A 27,150-nucleotide genomic window follows, 5' to 3' on the forward strand; every position below is an offset into this window, starting at 1 on the left:
CAATACACTGATGTAATCTCTTCGCTGACTGCAGGAGCAGCCAGACAGACAACAGTGGCCAGCTGGATGATAAAAGAAGAAGAATAAAATACTAAAGCAAAAATATTATGGTCCTGAGCCAGCCAGAGCTAAGATTAGTGTGTGTGAAAAGAAAGACAAGGTCAAGCTGGAAAGCCGCTTGAGGCACGATTGTTCTTTGGTGACCGAAAGCAGTCACGTGCGCATGTGCTGATAAAGAAACATCTGGCCTGGCTTGATAGCTCGGACCACAATATGTTTGCTTTAGTATTTTATTCTTCTTCTTTCATCATCCAGCTGGCCACTGTTGTCTGGCTGGCTGCTCCTGCAGTCAGTGAAGAGATTACCTCAGTGTATTGCTACAGTCCTAGAAGCTGACCTCCCTGACACAGTTAATTTCACATCTCCTGAGGGCCTGGATAGCTTGCACTTTTCCTCCATTTAGTTACATTTAGATTTGTATCACCTGATGAATTTTAAAGCCTGAGTATTCATTTCAGTCTACAAACCATTAATAAATTTATTAAGTGAGGACTGAGGTACCTACAGTTAGTCATATTTCATAAGAAAGATTGACAGAATCTTGCCATTACTTGTGCTCTGTTGGTGATTTGCAAAGATCCTTTCTGTCCCACATAATCACTGCTTAGATTTTAATGTTAATAACCCTTTCTGAAATGAACAAATTTTCAACCAATTTGTGGATGTTCAAAGAGCATTAACGATAATAATAATAAAAGCATTAGCAATAAATTATCATTGTTTTGCTGGTAATTTATTATTCCATTTCAAGTTGGTTACCAAGTACAAACAAAATGTAATGCTTTTTTGAATCACAGACATGTCTGTCATTCCACGACTCTCTAGGCACTGTTGCTTTTAATGTATTTTTTGCTGTGTAAACCAACTGGTTTGTAAGTTTTAGATCTCCACCAGTTGGTATGGTAAGTAATTGCTCTCTATTCCAGCACCTTCTTCTCCAAGACAAGTATCAGAGAGTATGTCATCTTGATTATTTGAAAAGAGCATTTTTTCCACAGCTGACCCTGTGGCAAAGACTAACTGGAAATAAATCACAGAATGGATAAGGTTGGAAGGGACCACAGTAGGGTCTTATGATCCAACCTCCCTGCTCAAGCAGGGCCATCCTAGAGCACATTGCGCAGGATTGTGTCCAGATGGCTCTTGAATATCTCCAGTGAGGGACACTCCGCAACCTCTCTGGGGAATCTGTTCCAGTGCACGGTCACCCACACAGTGAAGTTGTTCTTCCTCATATTCAGGTGGAAGTTCCTGTGCACCAGTTTCTGCTCACTGCCTCTTGCCCTTTTGCTTGGCACCACTGACCAGAGTCTGGCTCCATCCTCTTGGTATCCTCCTTTCAGATACTTATAGACATTGATGAGGTCCCCTCTGATGTCTCTTCTCAAGACTGAACAGTCCCAGCTCCCTCAGCCTTTCCTTTTAAAAGAGATGCACCAGTCTCTTAATCATCTTTGTCACACTCCACTGGACCTGCTCCAGGAGCTCCACGTCTCTCTTGCCCTGAGGAGCCCAGAACTGGACACAGCACTCCAGATGTGGCCTCACCAGGGCTGAGTAGAGGGGTAGGATCACCTCCCTTAACCTGCTGGCAATACCCTTCTGAACATACCCCACGATCCCACTGGTCTTCTTGGCTGCAAGGGCCACTGCTGGCTCATGGACAGCTTGTTGTCCACCAGGACACCTAGGTCCTTCTCTGCAGAGCTGCTTTCCAGCAATTCAGCCCCCAAGCTGTACTCATGCATGGAGTTATTTTTCCTCAGGTGCACAACCCTGCACTTGCCTTTGTTGAATTATGTAGCTCTCTACACTTCTGGTTTCCTTGATTACTCTCTCAAAAATAGAGACGGCCCATTAAATGCACCTATCTTCTTAGAGATTTTCTGTTTCAATACTACAAAAGTTGTTCCATTCTAATTTAGTTTCTAAAGTATTAAATTTGAGTTAGCTGCCCCTTTGACTTCTGTGAAAATTGTACATTCAGTATCTTTCTGGGTTAGGAAAATTAATAGTAGAGTATATTTTTATCTTTCCTTATAAACATTGGAATTTGTATTTACATTCAACTGCAAGTTAATCTTTACTTCCTACAGAATTCATAATCAGGTAATGAAGTATTCCTTTAAAAATATTTTCAGTCATTCTAACTTGGTTCTGTAATGACTAATAAACTGAGGCAATACAAAATCAGATTCTCCACCTCTGGGCCTTTCTGACCTTACTTTTTTTGGTACCACTATTTGAATGCAGATATAATTGCAATCAGCATAGATTTAGCAATTATTTAATTTTGTTACTAAATGCCTTCGCATACTTAATCTGACAGTTCATTTATTTCATAAAAATGTCTTCAGTGTTTTTTCTTATCACAGTTCTAGTTCATCTGCAAACCAGGAGGAGATCTTTGTCTTATGAATAAACACATGAATAGCTCAGAGAGCTGGATACACTCAGAATGCTGCTTTAGAGAAGATTAACTACTGTTGCTAGATTGACCTTTATTTCAATTCAAAGACAAAAAAATTAAAAAGTATATACCTCCTGCCAGCACATCATCATCATTTCATACACCGGCTTACAGGCTAGTTTGGGCCGATACAAACGATGTCCTTGGCTAACCATTGTTACCACTTCATAGTTGGAGCTTTTTTCAAAGGGCATTTTTCCTTCTGTAAATACTTCCCACATTAAAACACCTGGAAAAAAATTAAAGAAAATAAGAAAAGTCTTAAACATATGTGTTTATTTTGAGCCCTGGACTTAGGATTTCTGATAGATAAAAAGTTTGAGATCCATATTCTAGAAACTGTTCACATTTGTCATCACTGAAAATACCTTGTTCTAGTAGCATGGTTTTTAATAAATAACAGTACTAAAGGTGTCTGTGGAACTTTATCTGATCGTAAAACCATAGCAAATGGTTTCTCTCAGCTTCTTTTCAGTTGTCTGATTCCTTCCCAATACCTGGAGCTTAACGGCTATAGATAAAATATAAAACTAGTGCTTTCTCTCCGTGATGAAACATTTCTTACCAAACGACCAGACATCTGACTTGCTGCTGAATCGGCTGTAATTAAAAACTTCTGGGGGGCACCATTTCACAGGAAATTTAGCCCCTGAAGAGCTTGTGTATTGGTCATCAAGGACATACCTAAAAAAAAAAAAAAAAAAAAAAGGCAGACATATCCTTCAGTCAGCCTCCAAATCTGCAAAAAACCCTGAGATGAGCTCAACTGCTTAGAGCATGGTGCTAATAATACCAAGGTGAGGGGTTCAATCCCCCTACAGGCCATTCACTTCAGAGCTGGAGTCGATGATCCCTGTCTGAATCCCTTCCAATTCAGAATATTCTGTGGTTCTGTGAAATTATAATTTAGTTTTGGATTGGAATATTAGAAGCTCACATTGCCACCTAATGGCCATGATTGTTAGCATCACACGATAAAAATAGCTTCCCTGGGGCAGTACTAAGGCTTAAGTCAAGACACAGTTCATTTTTCATATTACCTCAGAATCCTTTCTTGTGATTTATTAGCTACACAGGTCTAAGCTGCCTGCAACTTAAACATCTGTATTACGAGAGAAAATGAGGCAAAAGCAGAAATTTCTTTTTCTTTTTTTCGTCAGCCAGTGTGAGTTCAGATGTCAGGGGACCTGCAAGCTCAGCAGCACAGAGAGGTGGCAAAAGCCAAGAGCATGGTCAAACCATGGTGCTTTAACACCTTTCTTGGAAGAGTGCTCCCCACCACTGCCTCACCCACACATCACCCTCGCCGGTGCCAACAAGGGCAGGAAATTAGCCTCCCCTCCAGATCTCAGCACCTCCCAGCCCTTCAGCTAGCACAATGCAACTCTGAACCGTCTACCCCAAGAGGATCTGAAACTCACTGAAGAGCCTCTTACTAACATTTATTTACCAAAATGCAGATTAACCATTATTTCTGCTGTCTGATAAAAGCTCTAATATGCCTTTTTTAAAATGAGTAGGGAAATCAGCACATGATCACCTAAAAAACAAGCTTTAAAGATACTGTGAAAAAGAAAAAAAACCACCAAAGGCTGTTCCCTAGAGAGGTCAAAAAAATCATTTTTTGCAAGTAATTTTGCTCAGCCTATGTTGCCATTGGGCTAAATACAAGGGTTAGGTGAATTTTTCCAAATTCCCATAAATATGTTGGCACGCTCAGACGTACCTTGTCATTCCAAAATCTGACACTTTGACCACTCCTGAGTCACTCACTAAGCAGTTCCTGGCAGCCTGCAAAGGGAATGGTTAGAGTTGGAGGAAAACTTACAGTCTTTTGCAGACAAATTACAACAATATTTGTCCTCACTGCAAGTTCACACATTTACCGAGTTCAGTGGTGTGTTTTCATTATAAAAACTACGTGTGCATCTCTACTTGATAGTAGTATTTTGACAACTAGACCATTTTGTAAAAAATCACCGGAAAAAAAAATTATTACCTCAAGGGATTCATGAGTGGTGAAAATGGCACCAATACAGAACAGAGGCTATTACATTAGCACAAATAGCTACTAAGTCTTTATAAAAATTTCAGACAGATTTTATTCCATTTTCTTGGGAGAGAAAAATGTCTCATCATTTTCTGCACAGAGCAGTTTTAGAGACTTGCTTAGGCCCTAAAGAGCCAACTCCAGCCACTTAGAACTTTCTTCAAGAACAAAAGTAGTTGTTTACAAACAGGCTGTTTCAAAAAGGAATAGTAAAGTTCAAAAATAAAAATTTCAAAGAGGAGTATATTGCTTAATGGGATGTTACCAGGTCTCTGTGGATAAAGCTGTTTCTCTCCAAGTACTCCATTCCCTCACATACATCTTGGCACATAGTGAGCAGGATGTCTTTACTCAAAACTCCCCGTTTTTGTCTCAGGTAATTGAGAAGGCAGCCATGCTCCATGAACTCAGTCACGATGTAAATGGGTCTCTGTTGTGTGCACACACCATACAGCTGAACTAATTTAGGATGTGTTAACTTCCTGAAAAGATTGAGATCATGTCATTATTACTTCTTCCACACAGTGCTAGCTCTCCACCCCACAAAACTGCAAAAATACCACCTACCCCAAGTGTTTTATTTATAATCAGTATCTGGCATCAGAGACCTAGAACTGGAAATAAAAATGCCAAGCACACAACTCACATCATTACTTTAGCTTCTTCAATGAAATCCTCTTCGTACATTGCCCCTTCCCGTATTGCCTTGATGGCCACTTTATACTGTGCCCTCCATTTCCCAAGGCGCACGACTCCGAACAGACCACTCCCCAGTTCTCTCATGAAAGTCAGTTCCGAGGGATTAATTTCCCATTTTTCTATTAAAAAAACCAAGGAACAGCTAAGGAACTGGTAGGTGATAAGGAAGAGGAAAGGGAAACTGGATTAACAGCAAATTAAGGATTTTAGGGAGAACACGTTAGAATTAACTTGAAAACCAAACACTCCTATACCTCACAAAACAAACAAACTTTTAGGTAGACATGACATTTAAGCAACTTCTGACCAACACGGAAGTCAAAATTCAAACTTTCCCCGAGGCCAGCAATTACATTCTGATATTTTCAGTCGATTTCAACAAACTGCCACCATAGAAAATTGTGCCAAAGTGTAAAAGCTGCTCACATCTGATGTGGCACATTTAAAAAAAGCTTATTGCAAACTTACATTTTAAAAAATTAACCCCTCCACAAAGATCAAAGGTCCAAGATGGAGTCAGAAGCCTGGAGGCTAATGAAGGAAGTAAAGGCACAGCTCTTTAATCAGACGGAGCTCAAGGTATCCACAAAAGCATGGAGGAAAATACCGAATTCCCCTGGAGCACCAGTGACACGCTCTGCCTCTCCTCACTGCTCCCCTTGGCACCACACACCTACAACCAGCTGTGGTGCCTTTGCATACTGACACTCCATGCAAGGGCTCAAAGATACACCTGGACCAGTGTAAGTTAGTATAGCCAATCACAGTACAGAATTGGACCTTTTCAAAATGTTTAGAAGATATTTTAGCATCTTAACATAAAATCATAGAAAATCTTAACATAAAATCGTTAGAAAAAATATGTGTAGATGAATACAACACGCAATCACCATAGCTGAATCCTGCCGTTGTTGGTGCTGTCGTCTTCTTTGGGGTCACTGGGTAACGCAGCCTGGTAACAAGACCTGAGGTTCAATGATAAGACACAGTTTACTTCTGAAATAGTGCCAGGCAGCAACTCAGCCACTTGTTCACTGCAGACTCCAACCCTGATTAACAGTCAGCTTATTGTTATATACAGCTTTGACCGTATTTTCTGTTATTGCATTGTCTTGATTCTAAGTGGTTGTGAGAATTACACAAGCCCTCACTACATCTAACTTGTTGCACCTTCTTTACTGGTGAGAGATGGATATGGATATATGCATACATATTTGTGCTTTACAGTTATGCTGGCACCAAAAAAGGCTGAGAACTCCTTTCATAAAGCAAATCAGAAAGATTATCTAAAATGCACAATGTTACTTGATCATTTCTCTTTCAGACATATAAATCCCACATGTTTCACATAGGGATTTTATATGTCGCATGTTGAATTACCTGAATATATTCTCATAAATATATTTTCAAAACTTGATACAACAAAAGGAATGAAGCAATTAAAAATATGTAGAAAAATCATTTATAATAAATGAAAAGTGGGCTTGTGCTTTTGTGGTGTATTTTTCAGAAAGGCATTTTCCAGAATATCACCAGGAAATGCTGCGTCATCAGAGTTTGATGTAAAGATCTGGAAACCATAGGTTATAAGGAAAATTTATGCACAGACTGGACTTGAAAAAAAAATACTGTATCAGTATATGTGCCTTGAACTCAATTCCTAAACTCTTCTATTATACAGTGGGCAAACACCAGCACCAGCCATCAGCTATAGATCTGAAGTGAAACAGGGATTTCTTGAACAACACGTTACTGTTCTCCCCATCTATTTGCTATATAGGAAGGTTAGATCATTCTAAGTGGCAGCAGCCAGCAGGTAAAAATCTAGTGCCTGGAGAGTATTTTGGGGAAGTACCATCCCTGTCCATCTGCTGTGGGTTACAGGGAGCTGATAAAGGCACTATATGGGGCTAAGTGAATAATTCCTGACTTGATACAGTATTTCTTCTGTTACTCTGGGGACAGTAACATATCTATATATTTTATATATATATATATATATATATATATTTATATATATATATATATATATATATATATATATATAAACACACCTTTACATAAAACCTTTCAAATGATTGCATTGAAATAATGTGAAAATGCAGTGTTCCATGACTTCCCTTGAAAAGAAGGATCTATAAAAACCTAAAAATTTTCATTAAAACCCTAAAATGCCTCACTCTCCTTTTCAAATCAACCCTAAGTGACAGAAAAATCCAGTCCATCTACCTGCTGCATTATGTTGATGATACTCAATTATGTCTGGAATGGAGTTAAAGAGATGTTTTTCTGCCAGGTAGTACTGCTTTGGTGATGTTACTGTTTCTTTTATATGATAGTGTCTTACTCCTGATGAGCCTTCCCTGGAAAAATAATAACAATAACATAAATTAATAATAATACATTGCCATTTGTTGTGACCTTTTTAAGAGGAGCGCATTGACTAGGAAAACGAAACTGAAAGGGCCCACAGAGATGCCCAGTGTCACACACTTTGAGAACAGCTTGAATGTCCAACATCCCAAGCACTGGTGACTCGCCTTCATCTCAGTGCTCAAACCAAGTTGAAGATTAACCCAGAATAGGTTAATTTTCAGCCCGGCAAGCTCCCCAGTCCAGCTCACACACTTGACACAAACACAGGCTGGAAGGAGGTAAAAGACCAAATGGGGTGAGAGAGAAAAACTTCCCTCTCTGGGTAGGGGTTTAGGTTTCCTCTGGTTTAAACCAAATGTGGCCTAACCATGGAGTTGAGAATTTCATTTTAATCACCCATCTTTTCTATCACATCAGCCCTTGTTTCTTTATTGAGTTCTTTCCTGGGCTTTCCCCCATCCAATGGATTTAGATACAGATACAAATAGATTCGGGCAAGACAAGGCATGCAGAGCAGAACAGAAACTCACCCTCCAAATTTTGTATAAAGGGAAACTGTATACAGGCCAGGCTGACTGGAGTCTCTCACCACAAAACCACCTTCTTTATCCTGAAACACATGCACATTGACGGTTTTGTAAAACTACTTTTAAGCTACATGACTCTTTTACTTGTTCTAGGATATGCACTTGCCAAAATAAGCCTCCGCTTTAACAAAAGAAGCTACTTGAAGCAAAACACACAGCTGATACTGCAAGGCTGCTGTGCTCACCTCATTTCTGAGGAGCTGTTCTGCCTTGCTTCTGTTCAGGTTTCGGCTGTACCACCTGCAACACAACATCAGTAAATAAAACTTCTCCAAGGTGCATGATTTACGTAAAAAGCTTATAGCAAAGCATTATGAAGCTACAGATTCAGTAATTTTATGATTAATGAAGATCAAGAATTCAACCTTTGACAATGTGTAAAAATCAGTGTCTATTACACTGTGCAGTTATCCCATAAGAATGCCCTGAAACAAATCCAGAGAGATCCCACAGAAGCCAACAAAACTCAGGTAACTGATACACATTTTCAGAAAAAACATTTTTTAAACATTCACAGGCTGATGGCTGTTGCTGCAAACAGCAATCTGAGGGCAGGCTGGCAGCCCTGAGGAAGCAGCTGCCTGCACACCGGTCAAGCCACCTGTGGAGTTGGCTGCTAGACTGCTATGTCATTCAATAACTCCATGGTTGTGGGCTTCCAGGGAGAACCCACCTAGCAAAGAGGAGGCTGAAATTAAGTGTCACAGTTACACATCCCTGAGCTCTGTGCTGAATGGGCAGGTTAAAGCAGCCACAGAAGCACCAACACGTCAGTCAGTTGCAGAGAATATTAAAAAAAGGAAAAACAGGCAGCTCGCAAATGGTGTGGTGCAACCGTTTTGAGCTATGCTGTCATGGTGGTAACCAAGCAGGGAAGTGGCACAGCAGCCTTTAATCAGATTCTGCCTGTTCCGGAGATAGTGGTTTCTTGCAGTTGGTAGATGACCTGGAGTAATGCTCCCTGGATTGCACAGTGACTCAGAATTACGGCCCCAAGTTGGTAAAAGCACAAAGTGGTTGGACCAGATAAGGCAGCTCAGTTCCTTCCTTCCCTTTCTGCTAGCCCTGAAGCCCAGCCTAGAGCAGAGCAGAGGTCTTATCAAGAGCCTCTAAGATGAGAAAGCAACAAAGAATTCCCTCTAGTGAAGCTGAGGGCAAAATCCCAGACAAAATTTCACCTTCTGTCAAAACACAGGAGTAGGAGCCATATGTAGCTGAGAGTAGAGTTTTGGAGTTACTAATGTAGTTTTCTAAACTGGTTTTAATTATTATTTTCTTAGAGCTCCATTTTATCTACAAGTTATTAAATATGTTGTAAGTTCTCAGGCACAACAGTTTATGCTGTACTGATATTTGAATATCAAGAATAACAGGCTTGGATACTTCGGTGTTAAATTTTATCCAGATGTTCTTAAGTAAGTGTTCCATGATTAAATATTAATGGGGAAAAGCATTTTTTTTAAAAGCTAGACATCTATAGTTGTTAAGTACATACACTGAGACTTAAAATGCACTAAATTACGTATTTTCTTGAAAATTTGAGCTGCCTTCCAAAATCTGTTATGTTTACTTTGAATGATTTCCACTGTTTTCTGCTCTACTATCTTACTGCCACAGACTTTGGATAGAGATGTCACTTTAATATTAAAACAACATTCAGCACAGTTATGATGGGTGAATTTCCTTTAAAGTTTTCCTTTGTCTACCAGAGAATTAGGAGGGCTTTCTTTGCTTTAACAGCGATAGCCTAAGTACTACATGCCTGATGGTCATCTCATTGACTTGATCTTACATTAAAAATCACAACATAATCAATGAGGAGAATCTCAAAAAAATATATGCCTATTTCAATTGTTTAACCTCTAAGTTCTGTCATATGTAAACAATTGCTTCCAAAATGTTAAAAATACATTGTCATTCTTGAAGCATGGGTTTGATTTTATGACATTCCAAATTTTAATGCAAATATTCACTTACTCATATTGATCAAGGTTGTTGGACTTCTTTTCTGTTACATAGTTGCTTGGAATATATCCTTGTTTTCTAAAAAGATATATGACACAAATCTGAGTGAAAAAATGTAAAATTGCATGCCTAGAAGACAGTGTTTCATTCTGCTAATTACCAGAGGTCTCTCAATACAATTTATATACTACTTACCCACCCATTCTACTACTGATTATGCAGGAACTAATTTTCCACAGCAGCATTTCCACATTCACTTTCAGCACCCTGGGAGAAGTGACATGGGAAGCAGAAGTGTCCAACAAAACCAGCAGAAAGGGTGAAGGAGAGTAACCCTCTGCTGCTCTGTCACTTCTGCACTCAGAAGTCCCAGTCAGTCACGGGAAATACGTTTTGGAGCCTGCCACAGGCTGATAACTCATAATTACCTGTACCATAAGGCAACAGGAATCTGATACATATTGAAACATGAAAACTTTCATCTTTAAAACCACAGGGAAAAATTTTAATTCAGGGAATGTAAAGCTGTAGTCATTACAATTGTAACTCTCAACTCATTCAAAGATTGTCTCTAAAGATACAGCTATTAAATAAAACTACGATGATTATTCAAGTCTGGAAGTCGGAGCCTGCTGAGCAGAGTGTTAACCGTACTGCTCCCTAATGAGATGGTCCTCAGGGAAGCGGGAGTACTGTACCAGTCTAGCAAGGTTTTACAGGATGGCTGGTGCCTTAATTGGGAAACCATAATGTCAGATAGAAAACATAACTGGAAAAGCATCCAGTTCTGCAACCGTCTTTGCACACAGGCCCCAAAACCTATCGAGTACCGCACTTTTTAAAATTGGTTTCTGTGTGGGAATATATGGATGAGATTTCAGGGCTGGGGTTCAAAGTGCAGTTATTTGATGACATATAGTCAATATGAACTACTACAACAAGGAAATAGCCTTATGAACTTTATAAAAAAAATAAGGAACTCGTGTTTACCCATATTTGTCTCTCGCCCTCCACCAATGAATGTCGTTCTTCTCAATCACTGTATATTCTTCACCTTTCTCTAATCTTAAATCATGATGTTCTGTAGGTTCAAAGTCATACATTGCTACCACTATCTCCTCCTCTTCATTGCCATTTTCTTCAACTGGAGGAACAGGTGGTGGAGGTCTTCGCTGAAAACAACACAACATTATTATCATCCCAATCTGCTCCATTTTTCCACCCCACCCACCTTTACCATCACACCAGTGCATCCTGGAGGCAAAAGCTGGGATATTCCTGAGTTGTCCCAGGGGGGAGCTGTGGTGGCCCAAGGAGGCAGCTGGATGCCTGGCAGTAAATCACATAGGTGGGTGGTACCCATGGGGCTGGTTTGTGCTGCAGCTCCACAGATGCCAGTAAAGGGCAAAGCTGGCTGGCATTTGCTTTTTGGCCACATCTTCCACCAGAAGTACAGACACGGCTAATAGATACAGCTAAATTTCAATGGGATTTTTTTCACCCTGTGACAGAGCATGATGCCCACTGATGTGTACAGAAAGAGACCTTTGTTCCAGGATATGGAAAGAATCTCAAGAAATTTAAGCACTGTTTCAAAAAGCAGCAATTATCTATTCAATATTTTGAATAGATACTTACCACACTTTTTTCTGGCATTGGAGAGGACAATCTCATTACATCTAGAAACAAAGCACAGAAGAGGATTTATGTCTATCCATTTAGCTATAAATTTAAAAATTAAGTAAAAGGTTTAAATTTCAGATAAGGTTTTAATACCTCAGCAAGCCTCCAGGATGGTTTAGAAAAGCAAAGACAACTCCAATTAAGCAAGAGGAAAAATGATTAAATATTCTTGTAAAAACATCCTAAATGAGCCAGCAGGTTGCATGCACCACAGATTCAGCAAAGTCTGTGCCACACCACAGCATGCCACAGAGAGCCCTGAACTGCTCTTCTATGCCCCTGACCCCTGCTTTGCTAAACTAGGCATAACAATTGTATGTATTTTTTTATTACATCTCTCTGATCCAGAAGTATTTTTCTCCTGCACTGCTTTTTTTCAGCAAATACAAGGTTGAGCTGTATGTCATGCTTTACATTTTGCTGAATAAGAACAGCCATGAGCCACTGTTTATTCTTTAGTCTTTTACTGCAACTAAATCCACAGGTCCCCACCCACTACCATTTAAGGCACTGACATAAGAAATCATTGAGTGCCACTGATTTAAATGGGAGATAAGCAATGGCTCCATTTCTTTTCCTACTATGGAATTTTCCTTAAACCAAGGACAAAATAATAACTATATCCTTTGTAGGACAATATTGCAGTGCTACAGCAGTGCATGCAGGAGCATCCACTGTTGAATAAGCAGAATCTGCAATTTGGATGCTGGAATATGCACATGCCTACAGAAATCACAGCTCATCACAGTTAATACTGGGACATTTACAAACCTCTGAGAAAATTCAGTCCTGTGTCTGTAAAAACATTAAACCTTCTTGTACTGTTTTCAGCCTGGTGTAGTAACGCTGAACGTAATACAGGTATTATTCTTTCACATGGGTTAATAGAGGTTTTAATAAATAACTGAAGAGTTGACAAGATTTCTGGCTGAATCTTTTCTACCATCAGGTTTTATCCTCAGTCTGAGACAAACACTTGGTCAAATAAGTTTGAAATGGGAGAAACAAATCAAGTGAAATGCAACCTCAATGATTCCTTTCAACTCTCTGTAAACATTTTTTATTTTTGGCAAGGACATTTTGCTGGTCTTTCTATTTTTTACAAAATACTTGGAAAGGAAACAAACATTTTGACTTACTTTATGCACAGTATCAATGATTGAATCTGCTCTGTAAATTTGACTAATATCCAGGTCATTCAGGGGTGATGACAGTATCATATAAAAAAGCAGAAAAATATGCCAGAGTAACTTCACATGAAGACACATGTACTTACTGTTTTCAAAAAGATTGTATTTTTCACAGCCAGGAGCTAATTTTTCTGTCTGTCTGCAGCACTGATAAATTCCCTCTGTCCAGAATTTAGGATGATATTTTACCATTATATTGCTGTTGTTCTTTATTTCTACAAGAAGAAAAAGAACATACAATGAAAGACACCAAAAGAAAAGTTTACAAGAGAGTAATTTTTAATACGTATTACAATATCTTTGCCCTTACTTTAGCATTGCTTCTCTTAAGCGCTTTCCTGCAAGTTTATATGGAGGTGATACAACAATCATAGAGGATATTTTTAGGGTAATAACATGACTTTACTCCAGAATGGAGTGCTCTACTCCCCACCTACAACAGCCATCCCAGCAGGGTTTTGGTGCACCCATGAAAAGAGACCCAGGTGCCCATCTGCACCATACGAATCATTCAGGCAGCAGTGAAGGTTCTGGGAGTTCTGCCTGGTCCTTTATTACTGCTGCAAGAGTCTCAAATTCCTCTACAAACAGTGTTCTGGAGGGAAAGATAGCTGACATTTATCTCTAGTCCATGGCACAATTCCTGAGTTTGGTTTGAAAGGTTCCTTACCCCCATGCTATGGCTTGCTGAGTTTCAGAAGTCACTCCTTGACCTGTGATCCCCAGCCCAGAAATCACTTATTATTTTACAGACCATCTGTAATTAATGTGAGCATCTGATGGTGAAAGAGAGCATTAAGAGGCTCATGAAAATAAAGCTTTACTCACTGTGATAGAACTTATCAGATCACATAATTTTACATGGCCCACAATCTTGTCTAGCTGCATCCAAACAAAACTTTTGAGTGATGCCATTAACTAGCTTGGACAAACTTTTTGATGATTTACTCATTGTGCAAAACCAGAGAGTCAAATTCTGATTGCAGCTAGACTTCACAAAATCAAATCAGTCTGGATGTTTGATACTCCCAGTGCCTGTTATCACACTCTGTGTATGCAAGCGATGAGTTGGCCTAGTAAGAAATTATAATTGGTGGATATAAGCAACAAAAGCTCTAACATTTTATTTTTATAATTTGCTGGGGGTTGATGCTGGCCAGCAGCTAAGCATCCATGCAGTCACTTGCCCACTCCCCCAACCCAGCAGGGTGGGGAAAGAATAAAAAGAGCAAGAGATAAAAACTTGTGGCTTGAGATAAAGACAGTTTAATAACTGGAAGAAAGAAAAAAACCAAAAGGCAATCACTCACCATCTCCCACAAGCAGACCAATGCCCAGCCAGTCTCTGAGCAATGGCCAATATGGAAGCAAAAACACCCAATCCCTGTCTTCCTCTACCCCAGCTTTTGTTGCTGAGGACAATTTTATATGGCCTGGAATATCCCTTCCGTCAGCCCAGTTCTGCTGTCCTGGCTGTGTCACCTCCCAGCCTCTTGCCCACCCCCAGCCTACTCACTGTGGGGACAGAGAAGGAAAAAGGCTGTGCAAGCACTGCTCAGCAGCAACTACAACATGGTATGTTTTCAACACTGTTTTGGCCACAAATCCAAAACACGGTACCAAGTTAACTCCAACACATCCAGACAGCTAAAGTAAAGGCATCTGCCTATGTCAGATGTTAAGTATAAGCAATTCCCATTACCTTCTTTCAGGTTCTTCACCCACTGATCTCGGCTTTGTGCGCTCGGTGCAAAAATATAAAGCGTATTAGCGTCATATACAACCTGAAGGGAGGAAAGAAATAATCAAAATACATTTACCTTGGTATTAACTTATTTTTGCCTCAGGAAACAGAGGAAACAGAATAAGACTGTTGTATTTAGCAAGACTAGTGTATTGAGGCACAAAATGCAGAAACTGGGAAAGGTTATTAAGGTTTATTATTCATATATGATGCTTCCAGGAGAATAAGGAAGGATTTTGTAATGGTATCTATCTTGACATCATTCCATAAAATGCTTCACGCTTTTCTTTGTTCATTCTTCACCATGTGTTTTCTAAAAACAACTCAATTCAATCATTATAGCTATTTAATAATCAGACATCCTTTGTTCCAGCCATTTCACAGCTCCCTGCAATTCTGTACTGCCTGGGGTGACTCTCCCTTTTTTTTATTTCACTGCTTGTATTGCTCTGGAAGAAAGGGATCAGAGTCCCCTCTCCAGCAGTGGAATTCATCCTCACTCCAACTATTCCCTCTACAGTACAGAGGCACAGCATCCAACCCACCTTAGTTTTCTTTTTCCCCTCTAAGCAATTTGTTTTCTGTGTTTATTTCCATTCAATTCACAATGAAAATAAAAGCAACAAGTTTTATCTTGATTTTCTTATTTCTATATAATTTAATGGTAATTAAAGTTAATTTAATGTGGAAGACTGAAGACAGAAAATGGGCTGCCAGCTTACTTGTTTTGGAGGATGACCAGGACCTTCCAGTCAAAACTCAAGCAGAAAGGATGGGGAAAAGAAAAAGACCAAGTGTATGAGGCACAACTCCCAAGGGAGGGGACTGCAGGGGGAGCAGAGCTTGCTGGGGATGGGTTTTAACCACTGATCCTGAACTACCTCCCACCAGTCCCAAAGAGCCAGAAAATAGGTTCAGTATTTAGGAGTGACAGCAATTTTAAGGGAAGTTACATCCAAATGACTTGGCACTGTTGAAAAGAGCACTGTAATTTATATATTTTATATAAAAGAAACATACCTGAAATGGATATTTATTTTGACAGGGAATAATACCATCACTTTTTACAACTTCTACACATTTAATCCTTGAAATATCCACAGATCCTTTTCTGTACTTTTTCTAGAAGAGAAAACCAAAAAATATTAGTAAAAAATAAACAATTTATTTAATTTCCTTTTCAGCAGAGTCTTCTTGCTTTCTTTTCCATTTAAAAATTGATATTGTTTTAGCTGCAGAAGTCATTTGAAAAATATCTCTATAGAGGATATAAATATCTACGCTTGTGAAAGTGCAGAGTACAGTAAAATTGCTTAGTGAAAAATACCACTTCTTCATATAGAAAGTTTCCAATCAGTTGTAATCATAGGCTTAATCTACTCTTCTTTACAAAAAATAACTTGAGTACAGAAGAAGGAAGAGCTTCCCTTTGGTTGATTTTAAATTATGATTAAAACTGGTGAAGGAAATAGGTGCCAATGCATCATCTCATCTGGTCACTCACTCTGTTGCTGAAGTGCTACCACCATTTGGTGGCTACTGCTATGTTTCACCAAGTTTCCAGAGAAACTGGGATGCTAAACAGGCAATACAAGTCCCTGATGAGGCAGGAAGCAGAAGACAGACATGTCTGGGTCAAGCTGGGGTCTGTATTGAAGGAACTTCTTCGACCAAGGCTAGGAGAAGCCCAGAGAAGCAAGGTTGAAAGCAAAGACATCTGAGAAGATTTAGGTCACCTAAACTGATAATTATGAACATTTTAAAGAAGGCAAGGGTGTTCGGCAGGTGCTGCCCAAAGCATAGAAATACACTGTAATTCAATACTCTGGAGAGGCGGCCCCTTGGAATAACAGTTCATAATGGGAGGGGAAGTGTACTGGGCTTTAGCCTACACTGAAGTCTCTAAGGAGACTGTATAGTGCCACCTCTCACTTCTGGGAGAGCCAAATCTCTAATAGGAGAGGAAGTTTCTTCTGGAATATGAACAAAACAAAATCACTAGCAGCTCATGACTGGTCCTGAATTAACACATATCAAAAGTTTTGATTTGCAAAGCACATCCAAAAAACATCCAGTCCAGAGTATGGCTTAGGAAAGATTGACACTGTTGACACAATGTGGACATAATCAGTAATTACTGAATTATTTGAGACATGCCAATCCGTACTCAGCTGCCCTCTTCTCTCCCAAGGTTGGAAATTTCAGCCCAATAGCAGAAGTCTGGTACAGTCATAAGCAACTGAAAACACAGTCTTGTAAACAGAGACAAAGAACAACTACAAATGTAGCTGTCATAATTCCATCATCCTAGAAACACGATAGTTACTACCCATGGAAGCTTGATCAGCATTTAAAATGCATATAGCACTCTGTCTCTTATGTAGGTTGCTGCAGAGAAAGCATGGATGAATAACTCATGCCTGTCATGGTCAGCATCAGGAAGAATGACAGGAGCTAAGTTCAGATAAAGCTGTAGCTGTTACTTAATGCCAAGAAAATCAACACACACAGAGGGATTGGGTTTTCTTTTTATGGTGAGGGTTTAATTAACCATAAAAAAAAAAAAGTCAAATCATAAACATTACCACGAGCTGTACTACATAGATATATCATGTAATGCTGAAAAATAGTTTTCATCAAGTATGCAACACTGGATTTTTACATTTTAAGTCTTCTGTTTATTTTATGTGGGTCTCTTCCAACTCAGGATATCATATGATTCTGTGGTATCCCCTTACTTGAACACTGGCTCCCTAAAGTAAAACACGCATCCCTGCAAAAGCCAAAAACTGAGTTGCTGAAGTCTACAACACTTGGTACAGCAGGCAGTACTGCTTCTCCCTCAGTGACAAGGGTCACTGTGTAGCAGGCTTGGCAGTTTCAGGGCTGCCAGATTAGCCAAGACTGAACGGGAGGCATTCAGTAAGTGCTCACTCAAACAGAGGATACAACTGCCAGGAGGATGAAGGACAAGAATCCAACTAGATAATCATCTAACATTTGGGGGGATAAAATAAAGGAAACCCAATGATTTAAAGCACATCATTCTTGTAATTGTATTTCCTAAATCATCCCTTTCTACATTTTTATGATTTAAGATGGCTCAGTCTGCTTCACCACAACATGTTGAATTAAGCCACCTCAAAGTTGACTCACAACTCAATGCAGCAAATTAAGCCTAACATCAGAGAAGATTATTCCTTTTTTGCGTATTTTATAGATTTTCAAAGAAAGCTTACATATGTGAAATTAAATACAAATCTACTGCTCCAGACATGCTTCAGATTACATCAGAAGCAACAGTTATTAATGGCCACCAGCTTTCAAATTGCCAAGAGTGAAGCTCTGTTTTAGCTCAGCATTACTCACTAAAAACTATGAGGCACCGAAGCAGGAAAGGATGACTCAAGAAAAGTGCTAGAGAGACCACTGCAATTCCTCTCTCCTCCCTACTTAAATGATTTCCCTTTGTAATAGGACACCTAGCATACCATCACTATGTCGCATTTATTCTACGAGCCAAATGCCTTGCTCTAGACCCAGGCAAGCAGCAGACATGAAATGCAGAATTAAGGGAGAGCTCAAGCCCTGAACCATTTGGGAAGCAGAGGTGCAGGCACGAACCAGCCCTGAGTAATCCACCCAAACCACTCTTTCCAACAAGTGACCTCTGCTACAGAGGTAGAATTAGTACAATTAGTACAATGGCTAATCATTTGCCAATGCCAAATTCTAGGAGGCAGAAGGACATTTTTAAAGTGGTGTTCTTTGGAAGGTGGAAGATTGCTAACATAGTAGAAAAAGGTTAGATGCACTGTAGAAACAGTAGTATTTCACCAGAACATTTGTGTATGCTGTCTCCACCTCTTTTCCGAAGATAGATATACACCTCTAGAGGGAGGCCTATAGAAGCAAATATGGTTAGAACAGTAATAAAGGTATAAAAATACTATATCCCAATAAGGATAACAAATAGGTAAAATATGTGCTCCAAAGTCGCACTAAAGGTTGGGGTTTTGTTGTGGGGTTTTTTTAATGTATCTGCTTGCTGAAAATAACAAAAGGGAAGTGACTGTATAGAAACTACTATACAAAGCTGGTCAAAATGCAAAATACCATACATATTTGCCTATACTTCAAAAAATTGATTTACAGTTTTAGAAGCCCTGCTCCTTGCTCACAATGGGAATGGCCAGTCCAGGCATTAAGTCTTGGTTCCATGCAATCCAAACAGAATAAGCTATTTCTATTTTTTTAAAAACATATAAAACAGCAGTATTAAGAAATCATAACACTAGACCTATGTTTTCAGATATGGAACAAACATATCATTACACAATTCCTTAAAAGAAATAATCTAAGAATACAGGAAGACAAGAAAAATCTAAGTGTTAAATAAGTGTACAGTCACACAGCTGATCCTCTGTACACTTAGGATTACTCCTCTGCTGATTACAGCAGCTTTACACCTTAAGAAGCCCATACCCTCACTGTCAGATAAAAATATTTCTTCCTCTTTGCTGATGAAGACATTGTGCTGCTTACCCTCACAAAAGTGTGTGTGTGTGTGTGTGTGTTAAACAATACACAAAGAACATTACATTTCGAAAAAAAAAACCCTCAATGAAAACATGCAGAAGTTAGCCCAGCTGTCAAGAGATATCAAGATTTGTCTCCCCCATGCTGTCTCTTTCTCTCTTTCGTTGCTGTTCATATCATTTCTTTCTCCAGTGCTTACCCCCATGTAGGAAATCCTGAGGTCACCAGCATGTGACCCATGGAACTTGTGCTCTCAGAGCTATAGCAGGTCACAGCTTTACTGACATCTCCTTTTATGGAGCTGCTCTACAACTTTACAAAACCTCGAAAAGCCTGGCTAAGTCAACACTGCCCACAGACAGCTTCTGTGGCAGAATATTTGGCTCCAGAGCCAAATGTAAGGGTATTTTCATTTTTGGTTTTTGGTCGGGTTTGTTTTGTTGTTTGGGGGGGGAGAGGTTGGGCTTTGGGGGTTTTTTGTTTGGTTTTTTAATAGTATTGCCATTTAGCAATAAGAAGCACTGACTGTATACTGCTGCAGTTCACTCTTGAGGCAAGCAATTCCTCATTATGCAAATATAATGACTGTAGCTAGGTGTTAGATGGCCACATTTTCCATTCCCATATTTTCCAGTGTGTCAGAGGTGTTAAAGAACGCTCTGTCTCCTTTCAATTAATTTTTTAATATTATTTTAACAGAAGCAAGTATCAAATATTTTTATTTACCTTTCCAAAATGGCCAGAATTGATACAAAAAGCGAGAGGTGACTACTATTCTGATCTCGACCTGATCCAATATCTGACTCCTGAGAAGAATTTAAAGGGGGAAAAAAACAATCAAACAAAAAAAACCCACAAAAACACCTGTCTTGCAAATTAAGAAACTGAGAATCCGTTACCATCATCTGGCTGCTCAGCAGATGTCAGCCACCAGCACTGGAGAGACTGAAAAGCACAAAAATTAATTATCCATCATAGAACTGATGCAACTTCCTAACCATGACTATAATGCATTTTCTATAATTTACTCTTCTCCTGCAACCGAGAGGCAGTCAGTCAAATGTACACAACTGCAGTTATGATACATTGCTGCAACCACACAAGAGTAATGGACACAATAAATCAGCCAGGTCTCCATCCATATCAGGCCTTAAATAACCTATAACCTTCCAGCTGTCAAAGTAACCAGCACATCTCTAGATTCTTTCAAACAAATCTTCTCGTCCTGGTTTTCTCTGAAGTCCTCACAGAGCTCTGTCTGCCCAGCCTAGTTGTAGCATTTCTGGCCTGTTTTTTCCCCTCTCAGGGCCACTGCTCTTTCTGCTGGGTAAGTGACATCTTGCATTCAGCCACCCCCCTAACACAGCCTTCATGTTGTCTAACACTAGACTTGGACAACCCAAGCCAAAAAGAGAGGATACCCAAGTTCACAGGCATCAACAGGTGAGTGACCAGAACACAAGAGAGGACCCAAGAGGTCACCTAGTCAAGGCACCAGCTGCTTTATCTACTTTCTCAAGGTTCAGATGATGGACTCCACAACAACAGAGCCAAGAGGTTTTTATATGTCTTTGGAGATTCTTGTCCATCACCACTCTGTGCTTCCAACAATTGCTGCTCCACCAACCAACCCTTCAACCAACTCTTCACCACTGGCTTTTGGGAACCTTATCCTTCCCACTGTTCCTATTCTTGAATCTCACACGTAGGTCCAAATCTTCCTTGAAACTTACTGCCCTAAACCAGATGCAGCACTGCAGCTAATGCCTTACATCTGATTATAAGGATCATAGAACGGTTTAGGTTGGAAGGGACCTTGAAGATCATCTAGTTCCAACCCTCCTGCTATGGGCAGAGACACCTTACACTAGACCAGGTAGCTCAGGGTCCCATCCAACCTGGCCGTGAACACCTTCAGAGATGGGACATCTACAACTTCCCTGGGCAACTTGTTCCAGTGTCTCATCACCCTCACAGTAAAGAATTTTTTCCTAATATCTAATCTAAACCTACTCTCTTTCAATTTGAACCCATTCCCTCTTGTCCTGTCACTTACATGCTCTTATAAATAGTCTTGCCCTCATCTTTCCTGTAAGTTCCCTGCATGTACTGAAGGCTGCAATTAGGTCACCCCAAAGCCTTCTCTTTTCCAAGGTCAGCAATCCCAATTCTCTCAGCCTTTCCTCATAGGACAAGAGCTCCATCCCTCTTATCAACTTTGTGGCTGTCCTCTGGACTCACTCCAACAGGTCCTGTCTTTCCTGTTTTGGGGACTCCAGAGGTGGATGCAGCACTCCAGGTGGGGTCTCACCAGACTAAAGTAGCAGGGCAGAGTCACCTCCTTGATCTGCTTTTGATGTAGCCCAGAAAACAGCTGGCTTTCTGGGCTGCAAGTGCACATTGCCAGCTCGTGTCCAGCTTCTCATCCACCAGCACCCCCGAGCCCTTCTCGGCAGGGCTCTCAATCTGTTCATTCCCCAGCCTGTATTGGTACTGGGGGTTGCACTTGTTCTTGTAAAACCACATGAGATTCCCACGGCCCACTTCTCAAACTTGTCCAGGTCCCCCTGGATGGCATGATGTGTGTCAACAGCACCACTCAGCTTGGTGTCATGTGCAAATTTGCTGAAGGTGCACTCAATCCCTCTGTCTATGTCATTAATGAAGATATTAAATAACACTGGTCTCTTTTGCACTTGTCCACATTGAATCACATTCTATAAAACAAAAAAAGCAAACAACCAAACCCACCACACACCTAATCCCAACATACCACTTGGATTTCTAGACTTGTTTTTTAAAATGCTTCTTCAAGTTTTATGTCACCTGAGAACTCAGCAAGCTTCTATTCCAACAAAATCACTAGAGAAAATACTGCAATGCAGAACAGGACACCCCATTCAAGACAAGCTTTCAATCTGAAAACAAGACACCAATGCTTATTCAACACTGTACCAGCTTCCCATGTGCTCTGCAATCAGATTTAAATTAGGTTTTTATAAGTAATTTCTAATGTGAAGTACATGTGAAAATGTGTCATACATCACTGTCAAAAAACCCTTATGGGAATGAAAACACAGGATATCTGCTTCTTCTCTGCTACCCACAAGACTTGTTACCACATGGCAGAAAGAGTAGAAATGTCTGAGATTATTTTTTGTTTCTTCGTTGGTTGATGTGCAATTTTTGTATCTTCCAGGTAATTTCAACAAGCCTGGTTTTTCTTGCACTTTTCTTTAAATTATCTTCATAGATTACAGTTTCTCAGCTTCTCCTTTGCACTCTTTTAAAACTACGTCTTCTCTAGCCTTCTCTCATTTATCTTCCAGCACTTCCTTCTTAATGCCTTAAAGACTGATCCACTCTAGTCATAAGGTAAATACCCATGTCTTGTCTGTGTCTCAACAACTACAACCTATGTTTTTCAACTTCGCCTATGTCTGATTTTTCTGACCTTTCTTTTGTTGGATGCTATAGAGAACAGGGAGTCATTACTACAACATAACCAACTTCTTTACAACTTAAGTTTCTTTATGAATTGCTCTTTACAAGTGAGTATTCCCATGCATCTGTTAAGCTGCCCCCCACATGAATAGTTTTAAGTTATTTCTCTGACTTGAACAGTTTTCACTTGCCCCTGCTTAAAATTTCCAGTAAGTACAGCTAAGGACTTCAATGTGATTCATGTGGAAGTGTATATCCACTTCTGTTTCCTAAGTGGGAAACAGCAGCCAACTCACAATCCTCTTCCAGGACTAGACAGAAAAAATTTATTGTGCAAACTTGCAAGCTCTATCTTTCTCTCCTTAAGAAAGCTCTATCATTATGACCTGTGACTTGGAACAAAAAAAGCTCTGTCAATGTACTCATTTCAGAAAAATCCTTACATTAAAAAACAAGAGTAAGTGATCAGAAGCATTTTAATGTGCTTTCATTTATATAAAATAATTAAATCACCAACGCAATGACTAATGAAATCACCTAAATCAGGGTAAGTAAGTTAAAAATAATAAAGGATAAGCACTATAGGAATAAACAACAGTAGAACGTATCAATATTCTGTTAAAAAAAAAAGTAAGTAGCACAGCTTTTTGGAATTCTCTAATGTTGTTATGCTCCATAGGAAGTATTTGCGCAAGAGCAGTGTGGCAATGAAATTACACAATTTTTTACCCCGAAACCTGCAGCTTTACAGTGGGCCCCAGAGCTTTTATTTTTCCTTCCTTAAAATATCACCACAGTAATTTCAATAGGTTCTGTCTCCGCTATATTCAAATTACAAGAACCAAACACAACTCTTAGAGAAGAACCTTTTTTCCTTAGGAAGAGACTATCAAAATGAGCAACTCCCAAGAATGTTCAAGTTTTTATTCTGCCTTTTTCATTTAAAACCTGGTTGTTTTTTGTTAGTTGTAACAGTTCTGCTGTTTATACAAAAAAGTTTTCACGCAAGTCTGATCCTGATGGCAAATACCACTACTTCCAGTGAAGACAAGAGCATTCTGCACCTCCCAAGATCAGCTCATCAGAAAGCCGCCTTGTACTTGACTGCACAGAAACATCCTTCTAAATAAGACTCTTAACGTTTTCCATCAGGGGCTATCCAATATCCTCTGTGCGTCCATTCCAGAGCTAGCAGGTATTGCAGCACTAAGTCTCCCCCATCTTGTCCTCCCTCTAACACCACAGACCTCTGTCCCTCCAAACACATGCAGGGTAACCACAGGGACCAGGATTAAGCCTATAATGTCTGAAAGCGAAAAATCCAGGATAAACCATTTATTGCTGTGAACTGTAATACATACAGTAAACGTGAGCAAACAATAAAAACACTAAAGCTTAAAGAAATTTAGTGTTAATAAACACTCAGCTCCAGACTCATGGTCAGTGCAAGTTGCTGTGGGCTGGAAAGGTTAATGCAAGCAAGCTGTGCTATGTGTGGGAGGACAGTAACCAAACCACACACATCAGCACACTTTCAAACTAAAGAGTATCACTGCTAAGCAAGATGAGAGACACAGAGAAATACTATGGTGAAAGGGAACATTCCACAGCTTCAATAGATATGAAGGATACTAACAGTCCACGCATTGATAAGAATCTTTGAAATTATAACCAGATCTGTGGCAGTTTTGAGGAAGCACCACACTCACGAGAAATATACAAAAAGTTTTCAAACCAACAAACTAGAAGGACATCTCACTTGCGCAAACCAGCTCCTTTTAACTGCTCCACTGATGAGAAGTACTTTAACACCTACATTTATTATCTTTCCCTCATCTCAAAGAATTTCCCTTGCCTAAAATGCCAACTAGAGCAAAAACCTGTAGTCTGGTGGCACTTTTAAGTTCAAGTGAGATGCTCTGTCAGCATAAGCTAACTAAAACTTGTATGAAGTACACATTACTTACTATGATGGCTCTTTAATGAAGCAGTAAGCCTGCTCCAGTCAGGGCTGTCAGACTGCCCCATCATCTTCTCCCAATTCAGAGATACCTTCTCAACATTCATTGAGAAAGAATTCACAACAGTCAAACTTACTGCCTCACAAGGAGAAAGAGGATAAACCACGAGTACTTGGTGGACCATTCTGACGGGCACAGTAGCTTGGGTGCTATTTTTGTGTGGTCTGTCCTACTGGTTAACTCAAGAGGAATAAATGACGCTGTTCTTTGCAGCAGCAAAGCCACTCTGCAAAGGAGTGTGTGGGGCACTTGCAGCGTGGGGCACCAGCCACCAGGCATACTGGTAAAGTGAGTTTTCCTTTCAATTGCCACTGTTCAGCTGACATTTACTGATGTATTTCAAATTTCAGTGATAAGGTGGACTCCTTGCTAAACACTAAGGTTTGGTTTTCCAAACAGACACAGAGAAAGTGTAAATGCACCAATCCTTTGAAAATAAAGTCCAGAGATTTTAAACTGAATATGCAAGATACGAGGTCACTTTCAACAGAAAATGGCCAAATGAACCTAGGGCCATGCACATGTGCTGTTATTTCCACAAATGCCTCCTTGGATTTCAAACCTGCAATCCAGTCAAGATGAAATTAGCAATTTGGAAAAAGTCATATTAAAACTTAGCTAACTTTTTGCTGCTCAAAAATACAAAAAGCCATTCCAAATGAGATTTTTTATTATTATTATTATTATTATTATTACTTCATGAAATATTTGATTTTCAAACAAGTAGGTTCACTTCAAAATTGCTTAATTTTGCTTATTAATTTCCTACTGATTAGTATTTTTTTGATTTCTTGGAAGAAAATACTTCAGGAAAATGAAAAGAAGCACACCTGAAGTATTATACTGAGCTTTCAAACCACACAAAATTGAAAAGAGATTTTCTGATTAAATATTTCAAGTTAGTGTTTCCTCTTTAGAAGACTATATGCCCTTGCTATACAACCAGATTATCCAGAGAAGTTGCACTGCAATCAATTACTCCAGCTGACACCAGTAAGAATAGTGCAGCAGTTCTCAAGAGCAAGGGCCAGTTTGTGAAAAAATGCCTACCAGCCCCCACTTTCAAATTGCCACAGTTACTACTGTCTACATAAATGTGTTTAAAGCTGGCTTGGTAAGTCTACAATGCATATTTGAGAACACTGTACATATCTTAAGTCTTTCTGACTGTAGTGTATTCAGTTTTATAGTACATCTGCATACTGAGAATAGGAAGATATTTTACTTCTTCCCTATTTTTATACATTCATGACCAGTACTCTGTGCTTGGAGACCAATTGAGTTATTTCTTACTACAATGAACTTTTATCTTCATTACAAATGGAACCCATCACATTCAGATTTCACTAGCCACTTTTGCAACATTAAGGAAAAAAATACAGAAAATACTGTTTCCAATAATGACAGCAGCTAAGCCATTAAGGGCTTCATGAAACAATATTAACACAGCTTTTTATATACTTGTAATTATTGTTAGCCCAATATTGCTCAATAGTGCAATGATGGCATTTCCCCAACAGTTACACTTACTGATTCTCAGAACTCATGACCAAAAAGAAAAAAAAAAAAAATCAAAACAAAACCAGAAGACATCCCAGCTTAAACAGAATACTCCTCTTTACTGACAGTAAAAGCTCATCTCCATGATGCTTAAGGCAAGTTTCTTCCTGATGTATCTTTATTTTCAAGCTTCTTAGCGTCCATCCTTTTAACAAACCTAAAAGTGATATTTCTTCAGTTTTTTTATCCAACAGCATAATGCCCAGAAGAAATTAAACCATAAGAGCCAAGGTCCTACTGACTTCCTACACAAAGTAGGCTTCTCATTGCATCAATCATAATTGTAGAGCTTTGCACAGGTGACCTAAACCAGGACTCTCCTTCCTTAGGATTCTGTACTTTGAAATCAGTCTCGAAATTCAGCCTCTTCACCAATTGTGTAGTTATGCTCCATCGATAGTTCACACACCTCCTCCATGACCTACAGTAGTGCAATATTTCTAAATGCAGAAACTATAATTCTCCTTCTCATAGCAGCAGTGCAGTTCCAGCTTCACTGTGGGCACTTTGTACCATGACAGGGAGCCTGATCTGCTTGAAAGCACATATAGAAAGATTTAAATTGGTTATGAGCAAGTTAAAACAAGATTAGCCTGCTGCTTGTAGTCATGTTTGAGAGATAATAATTTATTGCTCCAAGTAGGTAATATGGCACTTTGTCAGGACACAGGATAGAACAAAACAAACAATGCTTCTATAAAGTGCAGTTTTGGTCAAAGAGTAAGTGATGCTTGACTACCAGCTGCAAAGTACAATTAAATC

General features: G+C 39.4%; 1 protein-coding gene across 2 annotated transcripts in view; it reads right to left on the minus strand.

Annotated features, from left to right (window-relative positions):
* TEC (tec protein tyrosine kinase) overlaps nt 1-27,150 on the minus strand; it is a 47,207-nt gene that overhangs the window by 1,760 nt on the left and 18,297 nt on the right. For both annotated transcript variants that reach the window (XM_027717745.2, XM_027717744.2), the window contains 15 exons: nt 15,845-15,946; nt 14,783-14,864; nt 13,167-13,295; nt 11,846-11,886; nt 11,198-11,379; nt 10,220-10,285; nt 8,428-8,482; nt 8,186-8,265; nt 7,509-7,642; nt 6,170-6,244; nt 5,227-5,398; nt 4,846-5,062; nt 4,257-4,321; nt 3,096-3,214; nt 2,602-2,759 (listed from right to left, as the gene is read on the minus strand). In XM_027717745.2, the coding sequence (XP_027573546.1) occupies nt 2,602-2,759; nt 3,096-3,214; nt 4,257-4,321; nt 4,846-5,062; nt 5,227-5,398; nt 6,170-6,244; nt 7,509-7,642; nt 8,186-8,265; nt 8,428-8,482; nt 10,220-10,285; nt 11,198-11,379; nt 11,846-11,886; nt 13,167-13,295; nt 14,783-14,864; nt 15,845-15,946 (1,677 nt within the window). The remainder of the gene's footprint in view (nt 1-2,601; nt 2,760-3,095; nt 3,215-4,256; nt 4,322-4,845; nt 5,063-5,226; nt 5,399-6,169; nt 6,245-7,508; nt 7,643-8,185; nt 8,266-8,427; nt 8,483-10,219; nt 10,286-11,197; nt 11,380-11,845; nt 11,887-13,166; nt 13,296-14,782; nt 14,865-15,844; nt 15,947-27,150) is intronic.

Source organism: Pipra filicauda, unplaced genomic scaffold (assembly GCF_003945595.2).
Source record: "Pipra filicauda isolate LSUMZ 115617 unplaced genomic scaffold, ASM394559v2 scaffold116_size3395265_pilon, whole genome shotgun sequence".
Taxonomy (NCBI): Eukaryota; Metazoa; Chordata; class Aves; order Passeriformes; family Pipridae; genus Pipra; species Pipra filicauda.